The following is a 22,631-nucleotide window of genomic DNA, read 5'->3' as shown; positions in this document are numbered from 1 at the left end:
ATGATCGTTAAACAGCAAACAGTGTCAGCAAGACTGCAAACAAGATCCATTTTGTGGGGAAGAGGGGACTATTAAAAGCTATTAGAAAACTGAATAAAGCAAATCAAGACTGAGAACAGTTCCAACTCCCATCAATCTCTAAACAGTGACAGGTCGGCAGCAACTCCTTTCCTTTATTTCTTCCCCTTGTAAAGGGAAATTCAAGTTCAGCAGCATTCCTTTCCTGCCCCAAGTCCTCAAACAGACAAGAGGCTGCAGGCACCAAATCTTGGGCTGGATAATGGCAAAGGCCTCAGAAGCTCACTTCCAGCTCTGAGCTTCAACAGCTGTTTGTACCACTGAGTCAGCATTAAATCCACCAGAAAAGAACAGCACCACCCAAAGACCAGGGGGCAGCTGGGCCTGAAGCTGTAGGGTAAACCAGAGGCAGGCTTCTGAGTGACGAGAGTCTTGAGACAATAGGCCACATAAACTTGGCTGGATGGAACCTCACAATAAGGTGGTCACCTCTTGTTTGTTTAGGGGGATGCCAAGGATAAGGCCAGCTCAGTTATATGAAGAAAAGCAGAACAAACCAGTCTTTCCGAGAAATGGATGCAATCAGAGTGGGATCCTGGTCACATCAAGGTCACACTCCACCTTCATGTGCCTGAGTGGTTGCCAGGTCAGCTGCAGGCCAGAGGCAGTCTTCAGAGGAGAAGGGGAGACCACAGGGGACTTCTAGGCCACACAAGTATGTCTCTCGGGAGACTTCTGGGAAGGAAAGCTCACTCTCGGGGCCGGCTGACCATGACTTCACCCAGGGCCTCCAACACCTCCCGCTTGTAGTCTTCGAAGTCACCATCGATTTGGCTAACACTCTGCTCCTCCACCACCCACAGCTGGCAATTGGTTTCTGTGATGAGTCGGGCATCATGGCTGACAACGATCACAGCTTTGAAGAAAGACAGCAAGAACAGAGGCAGGAAGAAAGGAGGAAGAGGGGAATGAGAACATGGAATAAAGGAGTCCTAGGCCCTTCTGTAGTGAAGGACACTACAGCTTGGTCCCCACGGAGCAGGGAGGAGGGCACACTCTCAGCTGACTTACCACCCTTGTATTCATTGATGGCCTCCCCCAGAGCATCAATAGATTCTATGTCCAGGTTATTGGTTGGCTCGTCCTACAGAGGAGGAATTCCATGACTGAGCACTGCAACTCCAATCTTCCATTACTGTTACCCTTACCCCTCTTCCCACAGCCCAGCTCACTCACCAAGATGAGGACATCGGGTTCCCGACAGGCCAGCTCAGCAAACACAACTCGCGCCTTCTGACCACCTGTAGCAAAGGAAGGGGAGGGCTGTCACACCTTCTAGCACCTCACATTCTGAAGGCAAACCCTCAAGATGTGCCAGTTTGTGAGCTGAGGCTCCCTCATTCTCAGTTCCTCTAGGTACAGTTTGTAGACATGAATGATAAGGTGAAGGGCACCCTCGCTGGCCCCTGCAGTGGTACCAGAGAGTTTGCAGATCTGGATGGTGTGGGCGTGACTCTCCAGGCCGAAGCGGCCCAGGCACTTGCGGGCATCCTGGTAGGGCAGGTTGAAGCCCCGCTGCAGGTACTCAGTGGGCGTCTCCTCCATGCGCAGCTGCTCTGCATACTGCTGGTTGAAGAAGCCAATTTTCTGCCCGAGAAGAGAGGGAGGTGGTTGGTTAAAGTCACACTTCCTCCATCAGATTATCATTCCATAAATCCCAATGCCAACTTACCAGCCGGTGGTTCTTTCTCGTTTCCCCATGGGTCTGCAAGGGAAGAGAAAGTAGTTATGAGGAGGGCAAGGGAAAAAGGCGCTGCAGCTCCATACATCAACTTTTTTTTTTTGAGACGGAGTCTCGCTCTGTCCCCCAGGCTGGAGTGCAGTGGCGCGATCTCAGCTCACTGCAAGCTCTGCCTCCTGGGTTCACACCATTCTCCTGCCTCTGCCTCCCTAGTAGCTGGGACTACAGGCGCCTGCCACCACACCTGGCTAATTTTTTGTATTTTTAGTAGAGACGGGGTTTCACCATGTTAGCCAGGATGGTCTCGATCTCCTGACCTCGTCCATACACCAACTTCTCTGAAGGAAAGACAAACACCAGAAATGGACCAGGGACAAGTATGCATAAGAAAAGGAGTAGGGGCTGGGCACGGTGGCTCACGCCTGTAATCCCAGCACTTTGGGAGGCCAAGGAGGGCAGGTCAGGAGGCACTTGAGGTCAGGAGTTTGAGACCAGGCTGGCCAACATTGTGAAACCCTGCCTCCACTAAAAATACAATAATTAGCTGGGCATAGTGGGACATGCCTGTAATCCCAGCTACTCAGGAGGCTGAGGCACAAGAATGGTTTTAACCCAGGAGGTGGAAGTTGCTGAGACTGCACCACTGCACTCCACCCTCAGGGACAGGGCAAGACTTTGTCTCAAAAAAGAAAAGGAACAGGGATGTTCCCCTAATATGACAAAGGCATGGTGAGCAAAGTAAAAGAGTTAAGGGGCAAAAGGGGAGTTAAGCAAAATAGAGGGAGGACAACAGGGACAAGCAGGAGGGACTAACCAAAGAACACCTGCTCTCCATACAGCAAGACTCACGAATGGTACATCATAAGGGCCTCGTGGCAAGTTCAGTGTTTTGGGGAGGATCTAATAATACCTTTCTAAAGATCTAATCTCTGGATATGAGAAAATGGCCTCTCAACACTGCTGGAGGGAGCAGAAATGGCTACAAACTTTCTAACACACTAGATGGCAATATATTACAAAAGTTCAAATAAAATGGTAGATTTGGCTGGGCGCGGTGGCTCACGCCTGTAATCCTAGCACTTTGGGAGGCCGAGGCAGGCAGATCATGAGGTCAGGAGATCGAGACCATCCTGGCTAACATGGTGAAACCCTGTCTCTACTAAAAATACAAAAAATTAGCTGGGCGTGGTAGCACGCGCCTGTTGTCCCAGCTACTCGGGAGGCTGTGGCAGGAGAATCGCGTGAACCCGGGAGACGGAGGTTGCAGTGAGCCGAGACTGTGCCACTGCACTCCAGCCTGGGTGACAGAGTGAGACTCTGTCTCAAAAAAAAAAAAAAAAAAAAAGGTAGACTCATACGAAATAAGTAATTGCATGGAAAAATGCTTGATATATTTGGAAAAATCTAGCTACAAAACAACTCATATGACAGCCCATTTTTGTTAAAAATTATATGCACATTTGCAAAGAAAAAAGGAGAAAGATATCCACTAAAACATTAATACTGGTTATGTCAGCTGGGTGCGGTGGCTCATGCCTATGATCCCAGCACTTTGGGAGGCTGAGGCGGGCGGATCACAAGGTCAGGAGTTCGAGACCAGCCTGACCAACATAGTGAAACCCTGTCTCTACTGAAAATACAAAAATTAGCTGGGCATGGTGGCGCGTACCTATAATCCCAGCTATTCAGGAGGCTGAGGCAGGAGAATATTTTGAACCTGGGAGGTGGAGGTTGCAGTGGGCCAAGATCACACCGCTGCACTCCAGCCTGGGCGACAGTGAGACTCCGTCTCAAAACAAAACAATAACAAAAAAAACTGGTTATCTCCAGATTTTTCTCTCGACTTACGCATTTTTTTTTTTTTTTTGAGACAGAGTCTCACTCTGTCAATTAGGCTGGAGTGCAGTGGCGCGACCTCGGCTAACTGGAACCTCTGCTCCCTGGACTCAAGCAATTCTCCTACCTCAGCCTCCTGAGTAGCTGGGACTACAGTCGTGCACCAACATACCCAGCTAATTTTTGTATTTTTAGTAGAAATGGAATTTCACCATGTTGCTCAGGCTGGTCTTTTTTTTTTTTTTTTTAGATGGAGTTTTGCTCTTGTTGCCCAGGCTGGAGTGCAATAGCGCAATCTCGGCTCACTGCAACCTCTGCCTCCTGGGTTCAAGTGATTCTCCTGCCTCAGCCTCCCAAATAGCTGGGATTACAGGCATGCCCAACCACGCCCGGCTAATTTTGTATTTTTAGTAGAGATGGGGTTTCTCCATGTTGGTCTCGAACTCCCGACCTCAGGTGATCTGCCCGCCTCGGCTTCCCAAAGTGTTGGGATTACAGGTGTGAACCGCCACACCAGGCTCAGGCTGGTTTTTAACTCCTAAGCTCAAGTGATCTGCCCGCCTCAGCCTCCCCCAAAGAGTTGGGATTATAGGCGTGAGCCACCACGCCAGGCCATTTTTTTTTTTTTTTTTTGAGATGGCGTCTCGCTCTGTTGCCCAGGTTAGAATGCAATGGTGCAATCTCAGCTCACTGCAACCCCCGCCTCCCAGGTTCTAGCAATTCTGCCTCAGCCTCCTGAGTAGCTGGGATGTAGGTGAGTGCCACCGCACATGGCTAATTTTTGTATTTTTAGTAGAGGCGGGGTTCATTCACTATGTTGGCTAGGCTGGTCTGGAACTCTTGACCTCAGGTGATCCCTGCTGGGATTACAGGAGTGAGCCACTGTGCCCGGCCCGTTTATGCAATTTTTAATCGTTCTATAAAAGACATATATTTCTTGTATAACCAAAACACGTGGGTGTGCCCCCTAGTTCTATCTTAATTCTCTTAGCTCTCCTCCCTGAACTGATCTAAGCTCTTTCCTCCTCTACTGCCCCTCTTAGGGAAATGAATCATCTGTGATGAGTTCTGTATTTAACTCTACATTCTTGAGAGGCTCCCTGATTCCAGCTTCTGGCAAAAGCAGCTGTGTCTTCACATTTCTCATGCTCTCCCTTCTTGGCTCCAGGACTCACCGGTGTCAGCTTGCCAGTCAGCAGCAGGAGTAGCGTACTCTTCCCCACACCATTAGGGCCCACAATGCAAACTGCAAGATGGAAGACAGGTGGTCAAAGAGGTCCCCAGAGACTCTCCTTGTGGCTCCTGCTACACATCCCTGAGCCAACCCCGCCAACTCACTCCTTGAATCCATGTCGATGCCAAAATCCAAGTTCTTAAAGAGTGGTTTCTGTCCCTCGTAGCCGAATGTCACACCTGAAAGCCAGGAAAAGAAGCAATTTATATTCTTTTCAGTCCCTGCAAAGTCCCTTTCATGTGCTGGCCTTGGAGAACAGGAGCAATCTCAGCCTTGGTGGAGAATTTGGGATGCACATACATGCTTCTGGTGCTTCCTGTGGAGCAGCAGAGGCCCGCAGCACTCACCATGCAGACCCAGCACGGGAGGGCTGAGTGGTGGGGGGTCTGGAAAAGTGAAGCGCACAGTGTACTCCTTAGGGCGCTTCAGGAGCTCAGGGGCCTCCTGGGATTCCTCATCTTGGTTTTTCCGTCGGCATTTCTGCTGCTTCCGAGTCAAGGCTTCCTTCGTTTGTTTTTCCTGGAGAGGAAGAGGAAAAAAGAGAAATCTGAGCCCTGCATAGCAGTCCTTGAAATGTAGGCCAGCGTTCCGGAGTCTCCTTCTTCCTCCACTGCCAGGAGAGAAGAGTGGCCCCCAGCCCAGAAGTCCCTCAGGTGCTCACCGCCTGCTTGGTGGACTTCCCGCCTGCCTTCAGCTCCTTCAGCTTTTTCTCTTGCTTCTCATACTGTTTCAGCAGTTCTTTCTGCTTCTGCTGGTACATCTTTTTGAAGGTCACTGGGGCAGAAGAGGGGACTGGGCATCAGTGGTTGCTCCTCTCCCCAGCAAAGGGACAACCAGGGACTGGTGGTGACGGGGTAGGCATCACTGTCTGGAATTCTGACAGGATTCAGTTTATCTAACTAGGCCCTCCCGCTCAGGCCTCTTTTCGAGGTTCTATCTCTTCCCTGCATCCACACACAATCCTACTTACTGTAATTGCCCCTATAGTAGTGGAGCCGCTGGGCATCGAGGTGGATGATATCAGTGCAGACATCATCCAAGAAGCCCTGGTCATGGGAGACGATCAGCAAGGTCTTCCGCCAGCCCTGGAGGTAGCTGGGTTTCAGAGAACAGGGTGTAAGTGTCACAGTGGTCAAGTGAGAGAGAAGTCAGGGGAAGCAGGCAGACAACGGGGGCTGGGAGGGAAAGGGGGGTTCTGAATAGAGCTGTCACAGGCACAGTGGAGAAGGGCTAAAGGAAAACAGGGCAGGGAGGGAAGGGGAAGAAAGTGCAGAATGGGAACCAATGATGCAAAGGCCATAACGCACTTATTGAGCCAGATGACAGCGTTGAGGTCCAGGTGGTTGGTGGGCTCATCCAGCATCAGCAGTGTGGGCTCCATGAACAGTGCCCTAGAGGGTGGGTAGCAGAGGGTAGGGTCAGGGAGAGAAAGATCCTTGCTCAGACAACCCCAGAGAAAACTCAGGGAGATAGAGCCTGAGACCATGAACACTCCTTCCCAAGCTCTCCTCAGAGAAGTTCTTGGGCAGGATACGGTTTAATTTTTTTTGAGACAGGGTCTCGCCCTGTTGCCCAGGCTGTCATGCAGTGGCACAATCAGGGCTCACTGTAGCCTAAATCTCCCAGGTCACTTCAGGAGGCTAAATCACTTCAGGAGGCTGAAGTGATACTTCTACTTCAGCCTCCAGAGTAGCTGTGACCACAGCGTGTGCCACCATATCCAGCTAATCTTTAAATTTTTTGTAGAGACAGGGTCTCCCTATGTTGCCCAGGTTAGGATATGTTTTTTTCCCCCTTTTGTGAAGATAGAGTCTCGCTATATTGCCCAGGCTGGTCTCAAACTCCTGGGTTCAAGATAATCCTCCTGCCTCTGCCTTCCAAAGTGCTGGGATTACAGGCGTGACCCATTGCGCCCAGCTGCAGGGTATGTTGATGAGAACTCACCACCAAGTAGGGAGAGAAATAGAGAAAGACCCTAAGTTCTCACAACACAGATAGTAAGGAGAGAGAGGTAAGCCTTGAGCCTCCCTATTGGCCTTGGAAGAATGAGAAGGGAAAGAGGGAAAGGGCCCTGGTGGTCTGAGGCTGGAAGGGAGGGCAGTGAGGTGAATGGCCCACCTGGCCAGGGAGACACGCATGCGCCAGCCCCCTGAGAACTTCTGTGTGGGTCGATTCTGCATTTCAGGGTCAAAGCCCAGGCCAGCCAGGATCCGCCGTGCTTTGGCCTCTGCAGCTGCCGCCCCAGTGGCCCGCAATTCCTCATACACCTGGGAGGAGGGAGAAGAGGACACATGTCTGAGGGTCCCAGGAACCCCCGAGTCTTTGCCCGTGTCCCCTGCGCCATCTCCTCTACCTTCTCTAGCCTCTCAGCAGCTGTGTCATCCCCTTGTTCCAGCTGTCCCTGAAGCCGCCGCTCCTCTTCCAGCAGCTTCAATCGCTTGGTGTCAGCTCGAAGAACAGCCTGGACTGCTGGTGTCTCATCTGCTACCACCTCTGGGAGGCAGAGGGAGAACAGTCAGGCAGCCGCAAGAGCCAAGAGTCTCATCCTTCTTTCCCTTCAATTACATTTCTGTTTTGCCTAACCCTGCCCAGCTCTTTGTACTTGTTCCAAATAAAACACTCTCAAGTTCCTCATTGACCCTCCCCTCCTTTCCTTAGCATCCCTTTCCCGGTCTCCAGTCTCCCTCCACATCCCTTCCGACTCCACAGCCACAATTTCTTCTATTCTTGGCTGGCTTTTCTACCCAACTGCCCACCCCACCAAGCCCCTTTTCTCCCCACTGGCCTCACCCTGCTCACACAGCAACACATCAATGTTGGGAGGGATGCTCAGGGCTCTGTTGGCAATGTGCTTGAGGAGCGTGGTCTTGCCCTTGCTGGGGAATAAAAGCTATTACGACCTGGCCACCACTGAGAAATCTCTTCTTTTCCCTCCAGGCCCTTTTTTTGCCTCCAGCTCCCTCCTCTTCTCACCCATTGGGCCCCACCAGCCCGTAGCGGCGGCCGGCTACAATGTACAGGTCTGCATTGACGAACAGCTCCTTGCCATGAGCGGAGATGCTGAACTTCTCCAGCTGCAGCCATCGGGAAAGAGGTGGCAGAGGGAAGGGATGATCACATGAAAATTCTCCCTTTGGGACAGGAGCGGCCACTTTCTCCCTGCAGGGAAGCCTCTGACAAACCGCTACCTCCAGCATAATCCCCTTCCTCTCCCCACAGCCGGTCCCCGCCCTGTTCACTGCCTGTAATGGGAGCCCCATGCATCCTCAGCTGGTCTAGTCTGTCCCACACTATTTTCTGCCAAGGGTGGACCCCACTTCTACTGGTTTTTCTATCTTCTTGCTCAGGTTGGCAGAACCTAAGGTGTGGAAAATGCCTCCAATCTTTCTTCCCACTGAACTAACCCATTCACACACCACAGCCACTCAGGGAAGATGAGAGAACTGGCTCTTCCCTAGGTAGGTGGACCTGGAAGGGGCCCCTTGAGACCTTACTTTGATGTCAGATGCATTTTCTAACATGGCTTGGCGGGAGGACATCTCCGCCTGGGACACGGAGAAGTCATTTTCAGCTGCATTGGCTGCTTTTAATGAAGCCACTTGGCGCTCATACTCCATCTGAGAAGGTAGGAAAAACTACATTTGAAGGCACAGTCTACCAGTTTCCCATCACCATGAAACAGCCCATGCTGGCTGGGCATGCTGGCTCATGCCTGTAATCCCAGCACTCTGGGAGGCTGAGGCAGGTGGATCTCTTGAGCTCAGGAGTTTGAGACCAGCCTGGCCAACATGCTAAAATACTGTCTCTACAAAAAATACAAAAATTAGCCAGGCATGGTGGTGCCACCCATAGTCTCAGCTATTCGGGAGGCTGAGGTGGGAGGATCACTTGAGCCTGGTAGGTTGAGGCTGCAGTGAACAGAGATCACGTCATTGCACTCCAGCCTGAGCAACAGTGTGAGACCCTGTCTCAAAAAACAAACAAAAAACCCCAAAGTGAAACAGTCCATGTCATCAGACATTGAGATAAGGCTCACAGAACATAATTATTTTCTTACTCCTGTTGTTTTACTTGGAGTAGCCCCCAAAGCTTTCCTTCGTGTCCCCAATTGCATGTCCCCTAGTTGAAGTATTTAAAAATCCCCTACTTTTGACCACTAAGAACCAAGGTCTTACCTGTTTTTTCAGCTTTTTCTTCTCCTTTTTGCTAAGGTGAGCATAGGGATCATCTGCCTTAGACTCTCCTCCTTCCTCCTCCTCTTCTTCCCCTTCTCCTTCTTCCTCTGAACCCTGTGAGAACCCGGGGATGGTCAAAACTAGGGACTCCTGGCTGGGCGCGGTGGCTCACGCCTGTAATCTCAGCACTTTGGGAAGCCAAGGCAGGCAGATCCCGAGGTCAGGAGATCGAGACCATCCTGGCTAACATGGTGAAACCCCATCTCTACTAAAAATACAAAAAATTAGCCGGACGTGGTGGCAGACACCCGTAGTCCCAGCTACTCAGGAGGCTGAGGCAGGAGAATGGTGTGAACCTGGGAGGAGGCACTTGCAGTGAGCTGAGATCGTGCCACTGCACTCCAGCCTGGGTGACAAAGCAAGACTCCGTCTCAAAAAAAAAAAAAAAAAAAAAAAAAAAACAACAACAAACTAGGGACTCCCTCTAGAACTCAGATTTCATATCATCTGCCCCCTGTCCCTGCCCCAGTTCCACAGCCAGCTCTTTCCTTCACTACTCAGAGTCCTAAAATATCTTAGGAACCTCTCTCATTCTCATACCCAGCCCCTGGTCTCCCTGAAGTCCTTTATCAATTTCTGCTACCAGGAATGGTACAAGACAAATGGTATGAATGTGTATTTATGAAATGTGACAATGCGTATGTCCCTATAAATGTAACTCCCTATACAATGTAACTGAAGGTGGAGTAAATGGATTTCAAGAGTTTCATTTGCATAAAATGAGTTTCTGTGGTTTCCTTGTTAACATGCAAAGAAAAGATCAGGTAGCCATCCAGGCACGGTGGCCCATGTCTGTAATCTCAGCAATTTGGGAGGCCAAGATGGACAGATCACAAGGTCAGGAGATCAAGACCATCCTCGCTAACATGGCGAAATCCTGTCTCTACTAAAAACACAAAAAATCAGCCCGTCATGGTGGCACGTGGCTGTAGTCCCAGCTACTCGGGAGGCTGAGGGAGAAGAATTGCTTGAACCCAGGAGGCAGAGGTTGCAGTGAGCTGAGATTGCGCCACTGCACTCCAGCCTGGGCAACAGAGTGAGACTCCATCTCAAAAAAAAAAGATCAGGAAGCTCTAGTGCAGTCAGAGGAATCAAGCAGAATCACAGAATTAGGAAGTGCCAGACGCATAGGGACCCTAGAGATCTGCGGACTCCTCCTTCTATCACACAAAGGAGACAAGTGAGACCCAAGGGGATGGGAAGATGTATTCAAGGTCACACAGCCAATGAAGGCAGAGCCAGGACCCAGATCATTTGAGATAAATTCCAGGCCCTTTTCTCACTGGATTAGGTGTTGCAAACTACAGCCCATGGGCCAAGGCTGACCTGACACTTGTTTTTATATAGCTCCTGAACTTTATAAAAATAATTTTTGTATTTTCAAAGAGTTGTTAAAAAAAAAAAAGAATATGTGATAGAGATTGTATGTGGCCTGCAAAGCCAAAAACATTTACTATATGGCCCTTTATAGAAAAAGTTTGCTGGCTGGGCACACTGGCTCACACCTATAATCCCAGCATTTTGGGAGGCTGAGGCAGGAGGACTGCTTGAGCCCAGAAGTTCAAGACCAGCCTGAGCAACATAGTGAGACCTCGTCTCTATACTAAAAATAAAAAAATTAGCCAGGGGTAGTGGTGCACACTTGTAGTCCCAGCTACTCAGGAGGCTGAGGCAGGAGAATCTGTTGAGCCCAGGAGGTTGAGGCTTCAGTGAGCCGTGTTCACACCACTGCACTCCAGCCTGAGTGACAGAGTAAGATCCTGTGTAAACAAAAACAAAAACAAACAAAAAAACCAACCCCCACCCCCACCACTCCCCCAAAAAAAAGAAAAGAAAAAAGGTTTGCTGGGATAATAACTATATCCCCAGATTCTGACTCTCCCATAAGGACCCTGGAAGCCCTAGTCCTTCATTCCACCTTCTGCCAACACCAAATACACACCTGCTCTGCCTTCTTGGCCTTCTCCTTCCCTTGTTTGGGAGGCTCCTTTTCCTTTATCATTTCTTCTTCTTTATCCTCCTCTTCATCGTCCAGAGCAGCGAATTTATTTTGAAGCTAATAGGGAAAAGACAGGTCTGATGAAATGCTTTAATTCCTGGGCCCCAATACCTCCTCCTGCTAGTTACTCTCTCACCTTAGCCTTCCCTTTTGACTTCTCTTCCTTTCCCTTTTTGCCCTTGAGTGCAGGCTGCTGTTCCTCAGATACGGCCTGGAGGAGACACACATACACATTACACACATACATACAAATTATTGTGCTACTTTGCTGTGTAATAAGCATTTCTGGAGAGTCTACTGTGTTAACCATACACATGCCTCTCCATTTACAATCAGGTTGCATCCCAATAAACCCACTGGAAACTTAAATAAAAAATGATAGTTCTTGGCCAGGTGTGGTGGCTCACACCTGTAATCCCAGCACTTTGGGAGGCCAAGGCAGGTGAATCACAAGGTCAAGATATCGAGACCATCCTGGTCAACATGGTGAAACCCTGTCTCTACTAAAAATACAAAAATTAGCCGGGCGTGGTGGCGCGTGCCTGTAATCTCAGCTACTCAGGAAGCTGAGGCAGGAGAATCACTTGAACCTGGGAGGCGGAGGTTGCAGTGAGCCGGGATTATGCCACTGCACTCCAGCCTGGCAACAGAGTGAGACTCCGTCTCAACAAAAAAAAAAAAAAAAAAAAAAGTTCTAACTTATGATGGGTTTATCTGGACATAACCCCATCATGAGTTGAGGAGTACCCTAAATGAGTATGACCATCATACTCATCATACACCATCATAAAGTAGAAATATCGTACGCCGAAGCAGAAGTTGGAGACCATCTGTATTGAGTGCTGCTGACAAAAAATGAGACCCAGAAAAACCCTACCCTCCAGCTTCAGACTAGATAGCGAAGAGATAACTAGGGAACATCAGCAAGGCTAAGGATTATAAGTCAGGCAAGTGCGCCACCAGAGTGGGTGGCACTAGCACTGGAGGCTTTCTCCAGAGCTCAAATGGACATGGACTAAGATGCACACGCAGAAGAGTCACAAGTAGAAGAGCAAGGACCTGGGGCTTTGTTTCAGGTTCTGTGCTTAAAGCAACAGAATCACTGTAGATTTCTGAGTGATAAAAAGGCAATTTTTTTTTTTTTTTTTTTTGAGACTGAGTCTTGCTCTGTTGCCCAGGCTGGAGTGCAGTGCCTCAATCTCAGCTCACTGCAAATTCCACCTCCCAAGTTCAAGTGATTCTCCTGCCTCAGCCTTCCAAGTAGCTGGGATTACAGGTGCACGCCATCACACCTGGCTAATTTTTGTATTTTTAGTAGAGATGAGGTTTCGCCATGTTGGTCAGGCTGGTCTCGATCTCTTGACCTCGTGATTCGCCCACCTCGGCCTCCCAAAGTACGGGGATTACAGGCATGACCCACTGTGCCCGGCCTAGGCGTGTATTCTAAAAAGAGGATTTTAACAGTATAAGTAAGACAGACCGAGAAGAGCTAGTTTAAAAGCAGGAAATTACTCCACCATGGCCAGAAGGTGCTAAAAGGAGTGAGAGTGACTGATCGAGCCACCACTGCCACCTTATTGATCCGGTTCTTCTCTGGCTTGGCAGGCTTAGGAGGATGTTTTTCTTCCTCCTCCTCTTCCTCACTCTGATCCTGAATCAGGGCTGCAAAAACATTACCACCCTAGAGAATGAAAGGGCCACAGAAGTCAGTAGGATGGTCAAGCTTGCATCCTTGGAGTCTCTGTTTACCACACAGATGGCTTACCTTGGTTTTCTTCCCTCCGCGGGGTTTTGGGGCGGGTACTGAAATGACAGGGGAAGAACATGAGATAGGAAAGAATTATGATGTCTGGCCCCCCAGTTGAATCCAACTTGAAGATCAAGGTATGAGGTATCACTCTCCATGATTCATGGATTCCAGGTACCCATTCCCCCTCAGGTCACTTACCTTCATCCTCCTCATCACTGGCTGGCACTGAAAGCTTCTTAAGACGCTCCATGAGCTCTTTCTCTTCTCCATCATCATCCACATCCTTCTTCCGCCTGCCTTTTCGGGTATCTCGCTTCTTTTTTTGCTGCTGAGAGCAAAAGTACAGTGAGAAAATGAAGCCCAGGCCCCTGCTGTATTTCTGCCTCACAGAGGGTTCCCCATCAGCTGAATGGAGCAACATGGGTTGGAAAGGGGTTGGTGGAGCCCAGATGCCTCCCAGGATCGGTGGGCCCCGTGGCACTTGTACCTGCTGTTGCTGTTGCTGCTGCTGCTGCTCCTTCTCCTTGAGCACTTTCTCTTCTTCCCCAGCCTGTTTATCTTCTACTGCCAGCTCTTCAAAGAACTATAAAGGGAGTTAAGATACAGGTAAACATGTTTCCAAGAGCAATCCAATCAAGCTGTGCTCTGCCACACATGGGCCCACTGGCCCTCCACTCCACCCTCACCTTACCTCCTGTCTCTCTCTCTTTTTTTTCTTTTTGTGGAGAATGGAGTGTGCAGTTCTCAAACTCCTGGGCTTAAGCTATCCTCCCACCTCTGCCTCCCTAAGTGCTGGGATTACAGGCATAAGCCACCGTGCCCAGCCTATCTCCTCTCTTGACAAGATCTTTTCTCCTCCCTTGGACCTCCCACCTCCTTCACATGGCTATTTATTTAGCTTGGAAACATCCATAGTCATTTCTTATCCTCAACCCTCGTTTTCTCACCGTTTTTTTGATCTTCTTGTCCTTCTTCCCTTTCTTCACCACTTTGTCTAGAAAGTTAAGCGGACATTGTGAATGCTTATCTGCAAATTCCAAAGCAGTCTGATCTCCCCTGCAAAGATCTCCGTAGCCTCTATCCTATTTTATTATTTTTCTAACTTAACTATCACTCCCTAAATATTTGTGCTGTCTCACAACTCCTGCAGAAATAATCATTCCCATCTCTATTCATTCATCCACTAAGTATTTATCTACTAAACAGCTACCATGTGTCAGATGTTGTGCTAGCGTAGGGGATTATAGCAATGAACAAGACAACTGTGGTCTCCTCTGGAGCTTGCAGGCTATAGGAAGAGAGATTTTTAAATAGGTAATTCCAAGTGTACTGAAGGTTCCAAAAGAAAAGGTAAAGCCTACTTGGTGGTGGGGGAGAGGCTGGCTTCATCTCTGGTGGCGGCCTCTCTAAAAAGATGGCATTTAAGCTAATAACTGAAGTAATGAGGAGTATGAGAAGTTAGTCAGACACATGGTGTAATTCCAGTGCTGTGCACAGGCCCAGCTGTGAGAAAGCAACACACACTGAGAGACAGGGAAAGGTTTGGTATGGCTAAGCTTACAGACTGAGGGGAGAATGGTGCAAGGTAAGGCTGGAGTGAGGGCCTTGTAGTAAGGTTAAGGAATGGGGACTTTATTGGTATGATCACTTTCACACTTTAAAGTTTCACTCTGGCTTCAGAGTACAGCAAGAATGGGAGGGAATAAGCATAGTGGGAAATCTGTTGGGGAGGCTGTCAGAGTAGTCTGGGTGGTGGTGACAAGGGGACAGAAAGAAGAATTCATAGCATGGGGCTAGAGGTGGGGAATAAAGAGCACCCAGCTGGGCGCGGTGGTTCACGCCTGTAATCCCAGCACTTTGTGAGGCCGAGGCAGGCGGATCACTTGAGGTCAGGAGTTCAAGACTAGTCTGGTGAACATGGTGAAACCCAGTCTCTACTAAAAATACAAAAAATTAGCCGGGCATAGTGGCGGGCGCCTGTAATCCCAGCTACTCAGGAGGCTAAGACAGGAGAATTGCTTGAACCCAGGAGGCGGAGGCTGCAGTGAGCTGAGATCACGCTATTGTACTGCAGCCTGGGTGACAGGGCAAGACTCTGTCTCAAAAAAAAAAAAAAAAAAAAAAAAAAGAGCACTCAGAGACGACTCGTATGTTTTTAGCTGGCAAAATTAGCTGGGCTAAGTGGTACCATTTATTAATTAAGGAGGCAGTGGAAGAGAAGGTCTTATAGGAAGGAAGAAGATATTATAAATTCAATTTGGGAGATATGTGTATATACACGCACATGTATACAACATACACACAACCTCCTTTTTTTTTTTTTTAAGAGACAGGGTCTTGCTCTGTCACCCAGGCTGGAATGCAGTGGCATGATCCTAACTCACTGTGACCTTAAATTCCTAGGCTCAGGTGATCCTCCCACTTTAGCCTCCTGAGTAGCTAGGACTACAGGCAAGCGCCACCATGCCTGGCTAATTAAAAAAATAATAATAATTTTTAGAGAGGAGGTCTCACTATGTTGCTCAGGCTAATCCTGAACCTCTGGCCTCAAGCAATCCTCCTGCCTCAGCCTCCCAAACTGTTGAAATTATAGGCCTGAGCCACTGTGCCTGGCCAGGGGGACACGTTGTTTGTAAAACCTATAGGCCATGTAAATAGAGTTATCTGGTAAGCAAATGAACACCTCGGCCTATGCCTTACTTGTTCTGCTTGAATATTATAGCACAAATCACATTGTGTCATATTTACCTGTCTGTGTGCTTTCATTCTAGAGAGTAACCTGAGAGACTGTTTAGCCTGTGTTCCCAGTAAAGCCAAAACAGATTCAACAGATTCTAGCTCTCCCCCCCGTCCATCCTTGTTTCCCTGAAGGTAGAGGACCATGTCCAACTGCCTCCCTTACTGGAGGCAGCCAGCAGCCTCATGGTTTCCCTTCAGGCTTAGGCCTATTTATTATCTTCTCTTCCAAAACATCCCTTCCATCCACTGCTATCTAATTCTACCCTTAAGCATTTCAGTATTTAATATTAAAAAAAAAAAAAAATCGGCCGGGTGTGGTGGCTCACGCCTGTAATCTCAGCACATTGGGAGGCCAAGGTGGGTGGATCATGAGGTCAGGAGATTGAGACCAGCTTGGCCAACATGGTGAAACCCCATCTCTACTAAAAATACAAAAATTAGCTGGGCATGGTAGAGCACGCATGTAGTCCCAGCTACTTGGGACGCTGAGGCAGGAGAATCGCTTGAACCTGGGAGGTGGAGGTTGCAGTGAGCCAAGATCGTGCCACTGCACTCCAGCCTGGGTGACAGAGTGAGACTTTGTCTCCAAAAAAAAAAAAATAAATAAATAAGTAAATGGTATCCACCATCTACTACATTAAAATATTCTCAGACTACAATTCCATGTATTCCAAAGTAATCATTTATTCAAGAAAGTTTTATGGTGCATCTACTTTTCCAAAAAACTAGAGGTAACGAGACACAATCCCAATAATTAAAGGCTTCACAGACTAAAATGGCCCTACCCTATCTTTTCTGTTTCCCTACCCACACCTATGGTCTCGATACTGGCTTCTTTCTGATCCTTTACGAAGTCCCAGGCATGCTTATGTCTGTCTTTGCTTAACCTGCATCCTCCATCCAGAACACATTTTAAAATTTGGGGCCCTCCTCCTCCCCAAAAAACAAACCACAAAAAACAAACAAAAAAAGTAAAGAAAAAAAATCTGAGCCCACTATTGGGTGACTAGTGTGAGAGTTGAAAAATTGTGCAGGATTAATAATAAAAGGCTTTATATGCTATTCCAAGGAGTTTAATCCTAAAGGCATTAGGAGGAAGGATCTACTGAAGTACCTAAGAAGGAAAAACATGATCAGCTCACCTTATCAACACAGATGACTGACTCATCCCAGACACTAATTTCTCCCCAAGGACTAACACAGCCATACCATCTCTCCTTCCTTTAAATCTCTTTTGTGACCAGGCACACTGGCTCACGCCTGTAATCCCAACATTTTGGGGACCAAGGTGGGAGGACTGGTTGAGGCCAGAGGTTCAAGATTAGCCTGGGCAACACAGCAAGACCTCATCTCTACAGAAAACAAAAAACAAAAACAAACAAAAAATAAGCCAGGCATGGTGGTGTGTGCCTGTAGTCCCAGCTACATGGGAGGACGGCTTGAGCCTGCGATTGAGGCTGCAGTGAGCTGAGATCGCGCCACTGCACTCCAGCCTGGATGAGGCTCCGTCAAAAAAAAAAAAAAAAAAAAAAAAACCCACCAAAACCAAAAAAATCTTTTGTACTTTAATCACTCTTATCCACCTCATCATAGGGATAGGAAAAGCCTCTGAACAGGTTCATTGTGAGAAAGTATAATCCCCAAGGAACTGAAAAAGATTAAGTGTGGCTAGAGATAAACTGTGTCTTCTCTCCTTTCGTATATCGCTTAAGCCACTCCTTCAAAGCAAGAAAGCAAGCCTTCTTTACCCTTATACCCCTCTCCCCCATTACTGTTTTGTATTCTTGTCCTCATTGGGTCTCAAAATCGTAATTCACACAAGCTTCACTTTCTCTTCTCCCATACCTTTGAAACATACTGCAATCTGGTATCATCTCCGAATGAACACTACTTCTGCCAAAGTTGCCACTGATCCTTAGCTCCTCAAACCACAAAGTATTTTTTGGTCCTTATTTTGCCTGACTTCTCTGCAGCATTCCATGCTGCCTACCTCCACACCTTTTTTATTCTCTTCTATCATTATTTAACTTCTGGGATCTTGCTCACTCCTGGTTTGCCTCCAGTTTCTCTGGCTGTTTGCCTTTCTCAGTCTCATCTCTTCAGCCTCCTTCCCTACCTGCTTCCTGCAATTGCTGAAGTTCTTTAGGGTTTCCACCTTTCACCTTCTTTTTGGTTCAATCTGCAAACACTCTCTAGGGGACTCTTCCATATCCAGCACTTCAACTATACTTGCCTGTGTCTTTACTCCTAGTCTAGTTGTCTCTCCACAGTGACTAAACAAACTCTCTTCTTGCCATTTCCTTTTAGAAATCCTCAGAAACGCCTAACTCAGCATTCAAAAGTTGACCTTATCTCTTTCCACTTCTTACTCTCCTGCCCATTACTGCTTTCAGTTAATAGTCTACTAGTCACTGGGTTACTTAAGTGTCAACCTTACTTCTCCCTTCATTTCATCAGTTCTCAGTTCCAATCAATGCCACCTCCTTAGTAACTCTTTATTCTTTAGGCCTTGGCTTATCCCCTTACCACTTCTCACCTAGATCATGGCCAGAGCCCTCTAAATGGTCTCCCTGCCTCCATCTTGACCAATTCAAGGCTATTCTCCATTGCTCAGTGCTACAGGTGAACTGTTCATAATCATTCCTCATGCACTTCAATGGCCCTTCCTTCTTAATGTCTTTAGGATTAAACTCCTCGGAATGGCATCTAAAGCCTTTCATTGTCTGTCTCCTGAGCATCTTTCTGACTTCATCACACTAGTCACCAGGCTCTAGTGGGACCAGTCAGGCTTGCCTACACCTCAACCTTTCACAAACTTCCTTGGCTTGGAATGCGCTTCCCCTTGCTAATTCACGACGATCTTTCAAGAATAAACTCTGGGGAGCAGGTGTAGTGGCTCACGCCTGTAATCCCAGCACTTTTGGAGGCTGAGGCAGGATAATCACTTGAGCCCAGGAGTTTGAGACCAGCCTGGGCAACATAGCCAGATCTTGTGTCTACAAAAAGATTTAAAAATAAGGTGGGGTGGTGCATGCCAGTAGTCTCAACTACTTGGGAGACTGAGGTGGGAAGCTCCTTTAAGCCCAGGAGGTGGAGGCTGCAGTGAGCCATGTTCATGCCAGCCTGGGTGATGGAGCTACACTGTGCCTCAAAAAAAAAAGTACTCAGCTATTACATATTCTTGGGAGGCTTTGCTGACACTCCCTTACCTGTCTGAGTAGATGCTCCTCCTCTCTTCTACAGTCCCATAGCATTCTTAAGCACCTTCATCATACTCTGACAACCACTGTCTGTCTGGTTAATGCTCTGACCCTTCACTATACTGGGTTGTCCCTTGAGGGAAAGTCTTATCTTTTATCTCTACATTCCCACTTCCTCCACACAGTACCTGGTATACAGTAGACATCCAATAAGTGCTTTTAAAATTAGTTACTGTGTACCTACTGTAGTTAGTTGTGTCCATTTATCTCCCCCTTAAAACTGACTTCAACCCTGGGAGGATATCTTCATGTTTTTTTCCTTCCCCTCTCAAAGCACAGTATATAGAGTGCTTAATTAAAAACAGGCGCTTAACAAACTTTCGCTGCTTTTTAAGTAAACCTTAACCCTCATTCCAATATCAAAAATCTACACTCTTGCTCCAGTTGAGTGAGAGGGGTGTCTTAAGAAAGAAACCATGAAGGAGTCACCCTCTCTTGAGAAACAAGTGGGATCACAGGCTCCCAAGGTGTGTGTATGCGCGCGCAGAGGGAAGGGGAGGTCGAGGCAGGGCTCATATATTCCTGGTGGAATACAGTGTGTGGTGGGGCGGATGTCCAAATTTTTTAAGCAAGGTTTTCCCATTTCTCCCCATCTCTCCCTCGGTGCCATATGCTCTTTCTTTTATTTCGCCCAGTCTCACTTAGGTCACGTGCGACATCTGGATCTCTTTCCTTTAACCCCGATTCCAAACCCACTCCTCCCCGGCAAACTCCTGCCGGGCCCACGGCACGCATGCGCAGTAACCCCCGCACGGGCCCGGTCAGTCTCGTGCCCCATGACCCTCTCCTAAAACACGCGCAGTCTCCTCTCTCTTCCCCCTCTGCTCTTGTTTCTTCCTTGCCTACCAGCCTCACCTGATGGGCTCGTGCTCTCTCCGTCCCCGATCCACTCGGGCTCCGGCGGCTGCTGCTTGGGCGCCTTCGGCATCGCGGTGGCAGTTACAGCTACTGTGGCGGCGCCCGGTGCTATTTCCGCTTCCGGCGGCGGGGAACCCCCGATGGGGCTGGCTCTCCAAGCCGGCGCGGCCAACCCTGCCCCCGGGCTGCGCACGTGCGAGCTTCGCCGTCATCTCGGGGGCGTGGCCCTGGTTCAGTGGAGGCGTGGCCTGCAATGACGGGGCGGGGCCGGCGTCCGCTTGCTCCAGTCGCGTCCACATGGCGTTTACGACGGTCTGGGAAGCCTGACGCCGTGACCTCCCGACGCCGCGAGACTCAAGGAATGAATATAATAATTTCCTACTAGTATGAAGGAGTTGAGGCATACTGTTTCTGTTTTTGTTTGTTTTGTTTTTTGTTTTTTAAAGAAACATATTCTAGTTTCTATCTGTAACTCTCCTTTCTAGTTCTGCCACCGCGATGCCGAAGGCGCCCAAGCAGCAGCTGCCGGAGCCCGAGTGGATCGGGGACGGAGAGAACACGAGCCCATCAGGTGAGGCTGGTAGGCAAGGAAGAGACAAGAGAGGAAGGGGAAGAGAGAGGAGACTGCGCGTGTTTTAGGAGAGGGTCATGGGGCGCGAGACTGACTGGGTCATGGGCGGAAAAGACAGTGCAGACCAATGACTAAGGGAGAAGTCTGATCGGTCCAATGTTGAAATGTGTCACAAAATCCGGAAGTGTACAATTGTAAACAGGGAACTGGAGCCCAACATGCAGAAGTCATGGTGCAGTGGAGCTTCGGTTCATTAATTTTTTTTGGTAACAGCTTTACTGAGATATAATTGACATACAATAAACTGTACACAAAATAAAATGGCACCCAAAATAAACTGTAAAGTATCACTTAAATAAGTTTTGACATGCATAAACCCAGTAAACCATCACCACAATCAAAACTTTGGTTCACTTCTAACTCTACCACTTAATATGGGAGCTTGAGCAAGGTGCTCCTGTAGTTCTGTCAGCTCTCAAACCACTACAATCATGCTTTTGTTGCCACCATTGTCTGAATTCACACTTGCCAAAGTCAACAGATCTGGGGCCATCCTACTCACTCTCCCATCAATGTTTGATAGACTTTGTCACTCCCTCCCTCCTTTGTTTTCTTCAGGGACACTACTCTCTATAGGTTTCCTTTGCATCTAATGGGCTTCTCCTGAAGTCTAAATGTTGAAGTGCCTCAGGGCTAAATCTTTGACACTCTTCTTAATCTAGACTTATCACCTATCACCTCCTGACTTTAAATACCATCTATAACCAATGAAGATTCCCAAACTTCTCTTGCTGGCCCCCAACTTCTGCCCCAAGCTCCAGGCTCATGAATTCAACTGCTTATGGGACATCTTCTCTGAGATCTTTAATAAATCTCTCTCATACGTACAAAATGGAGCTCTTGTTCTTACTCCTAAAGCCTGTCTCTTCCAGGCTTCCCCATCAAGAAATTGCACCACAGGTCATTCAGTTATTTGGGCCAAAACTGAAAGGTCATCCTCTTTCTCCGTTCCTCCTCCCCTAATCAATCCATCTGCCAGCTAAGTCTGCCTCATTTTTTCATTCATCTGTTCAACAAATATATTTATTGAGTGTATAGTATGTGCCAGGCACTCTTCTACGCTCTTGGGATACTACTGAATAAAATAAAGATCTCTGATTACATTTCTAGCAGGGGAGATGATCCTATAGATAAAAGAAAATATAGATCAAGTTTAAAAGTATCAAGAGGACAGATTTTAGTCTTAAATGAGGCCTCATTTACTCATTTAAAATGAGTAAAGTGAAATTCAAGCAAATCATTGAAGAAGATTAGTTTTGGTCCCATGGATTTCCAGGAGAAGGTCCTTTCTAGCATAAGAAACAGCTGGAGTAAAGCCCTATGACAGGCGTGTTTGGACATACATGGGGAACAAACAGGAAGGAGGCAAGAGGGGCTAGAGTGGCATGAGTGAGCCAGAGTTGTGGGAAAGGTGAAAAGAGAAGTAAAGCAGGGTCTGGATTGGGAAAGGTCTTTTAGATTGTCTTAAGGATTTTGGCTTCTTCTGTTGATTTAAATGGAAGTCACTGCAGAGTTCTGAGCAGAGTGATATGATCCAACCTACATTTTAAAAGGATGACCTGGGCCGGGCGCGGTGGCTCACGCCTGTAATCCCAGCACTTTGGGAGTCCTAGGTGGGTGGATCACGAGGTCAGGAGATTGAGACCATCCTGGCTAACATGGTGAAACCCTGTCTCTACTAAAAATACAAAAAAGTTAGCTGGGCGTGGTGGCGGGCGCCTGTAGTCCCAGCTACTGGGGAGGCTGAGGTAGGAGAATGGCGTGAACCCTGGAGGCAGAGCTTGCAGTGAGCCGAGATCCTGCCACCCCACTCCAGGTTGGGCAACAGAGCGAGACTCCGTCTCAGAAAAAAAATAAATAAAATAAAAATAAAAAATAAATAAAAATAAAATAAATAAAAGGATGACCTGGCCAGGTGCAGTGGCTCACACCTGTAATGCCAGTACTTTGGGAGGCTGAGGCAGGAGAATTGCCTGAGCCCCAGGGGTTTGTGACTAACCTAGGCAACATAGCGAGACCCCTTGTCTCCGTATATAATACAATTTTTTTATTTTTATTTTATTTTTTTTTTGAGACAGAGTCTTGCTCTGTTGCCCAGGCTGGAGTGCAGTAGCGCGATCTCGGCTCCCTGCAACCTCTGCCTCCTGGGTTCAAGCAGTTCTCCTGCCTCAGTCTCCTGGGTAGCTGGGATTACAAGCGTGTGCCACCACGCCTGGCTCATTTTTGTATTTTTAGTAGAGACGGGGTTTCACCATGTTGGTCAGGCTGGTCTCGGACTCCTGACCTCGTGATCCGCCTGCCTCGGCCTCCCAAAGTGCTGGGATTAGAGG

The 22,631-nt window shown here is 48.2% G+C and overlaps 1 protein-coding gene across 2 annotated transcripts; it reads right to left on the bottom strand.

Annotated features, from left to right (window-relative positions):
* Positions 1–153: 153 nt before the first annotated feature.
* Positions 154–19,848, bottom strand: ABCF1 (ATP binding cassette subfamily F member 1). Of its 2 annotated transcripts, none has more exons than XM_024248136.3 (25): positions 19,668–19,848; positions 13,761–13,807; positions 13,301–13,396; positions 13,012–13,141; positions 12,829–12,866; positions 12,637–12,744; positions 11,200–11,274; positions 11,007–11,120; positions 9,005–9,118; positions 8,324–8,446; positions 7,803–7,903; positions 7,620–7,705; positions 7,183–7,322; positions 6,948–7,096; positions 6,137–6,220; positions 5,800–5,924; positions 5,491–5,603; positions 5,177–5,348; positions 4,934–5,008; positions 4,771–4,841; positions 1,751–1,783; positions 1,497–1,665; positions 1,255–1,319; positions 1,090–1,162; positions 154–934 (listed from the first exon to the last, which is right to left on the bottom strand). In XM_024248136.3, exons 1-25 carry the CDS (start codon positions 19,738–19,740, stop codon positions 768–770), a joined length of 2,541 nt encoding a protein of 846 aa, XP_024103904.3. In that variant the 5' UTR covers positions 19,741–19,848; the 3' UTR covers positions 154–767. The 2 variants fall into 2 exon arrangements, with proteins under 2 accessions (XP_024103904.3, XP_024103905.3); XM_024248137.3 differs by having other exon boundaries at positions 13,012–13,138.
* Positions 19,849–22,631: the final 2,783 nt, after the last annotated feature.

Source organism: Pongo abelii, chromosome 5 (assembly GCF_028885655.2).
Source record: "Pongo abelii isolate AG06213 chromosome 5, NHGRI_mPonAbe1-v2.0_pri, whole genome shotgun sequence".
NCBI lineage: Eukaryota > Metazoa > Chordata > Mammalia > Primates > Hominidae > Pongo > Pongo abelii.
The sequence above is the reverse complement of the archived record's forward strand: the minus strand, read 5'-3'. Positions and strand labels throughout refer to the sequence as shown.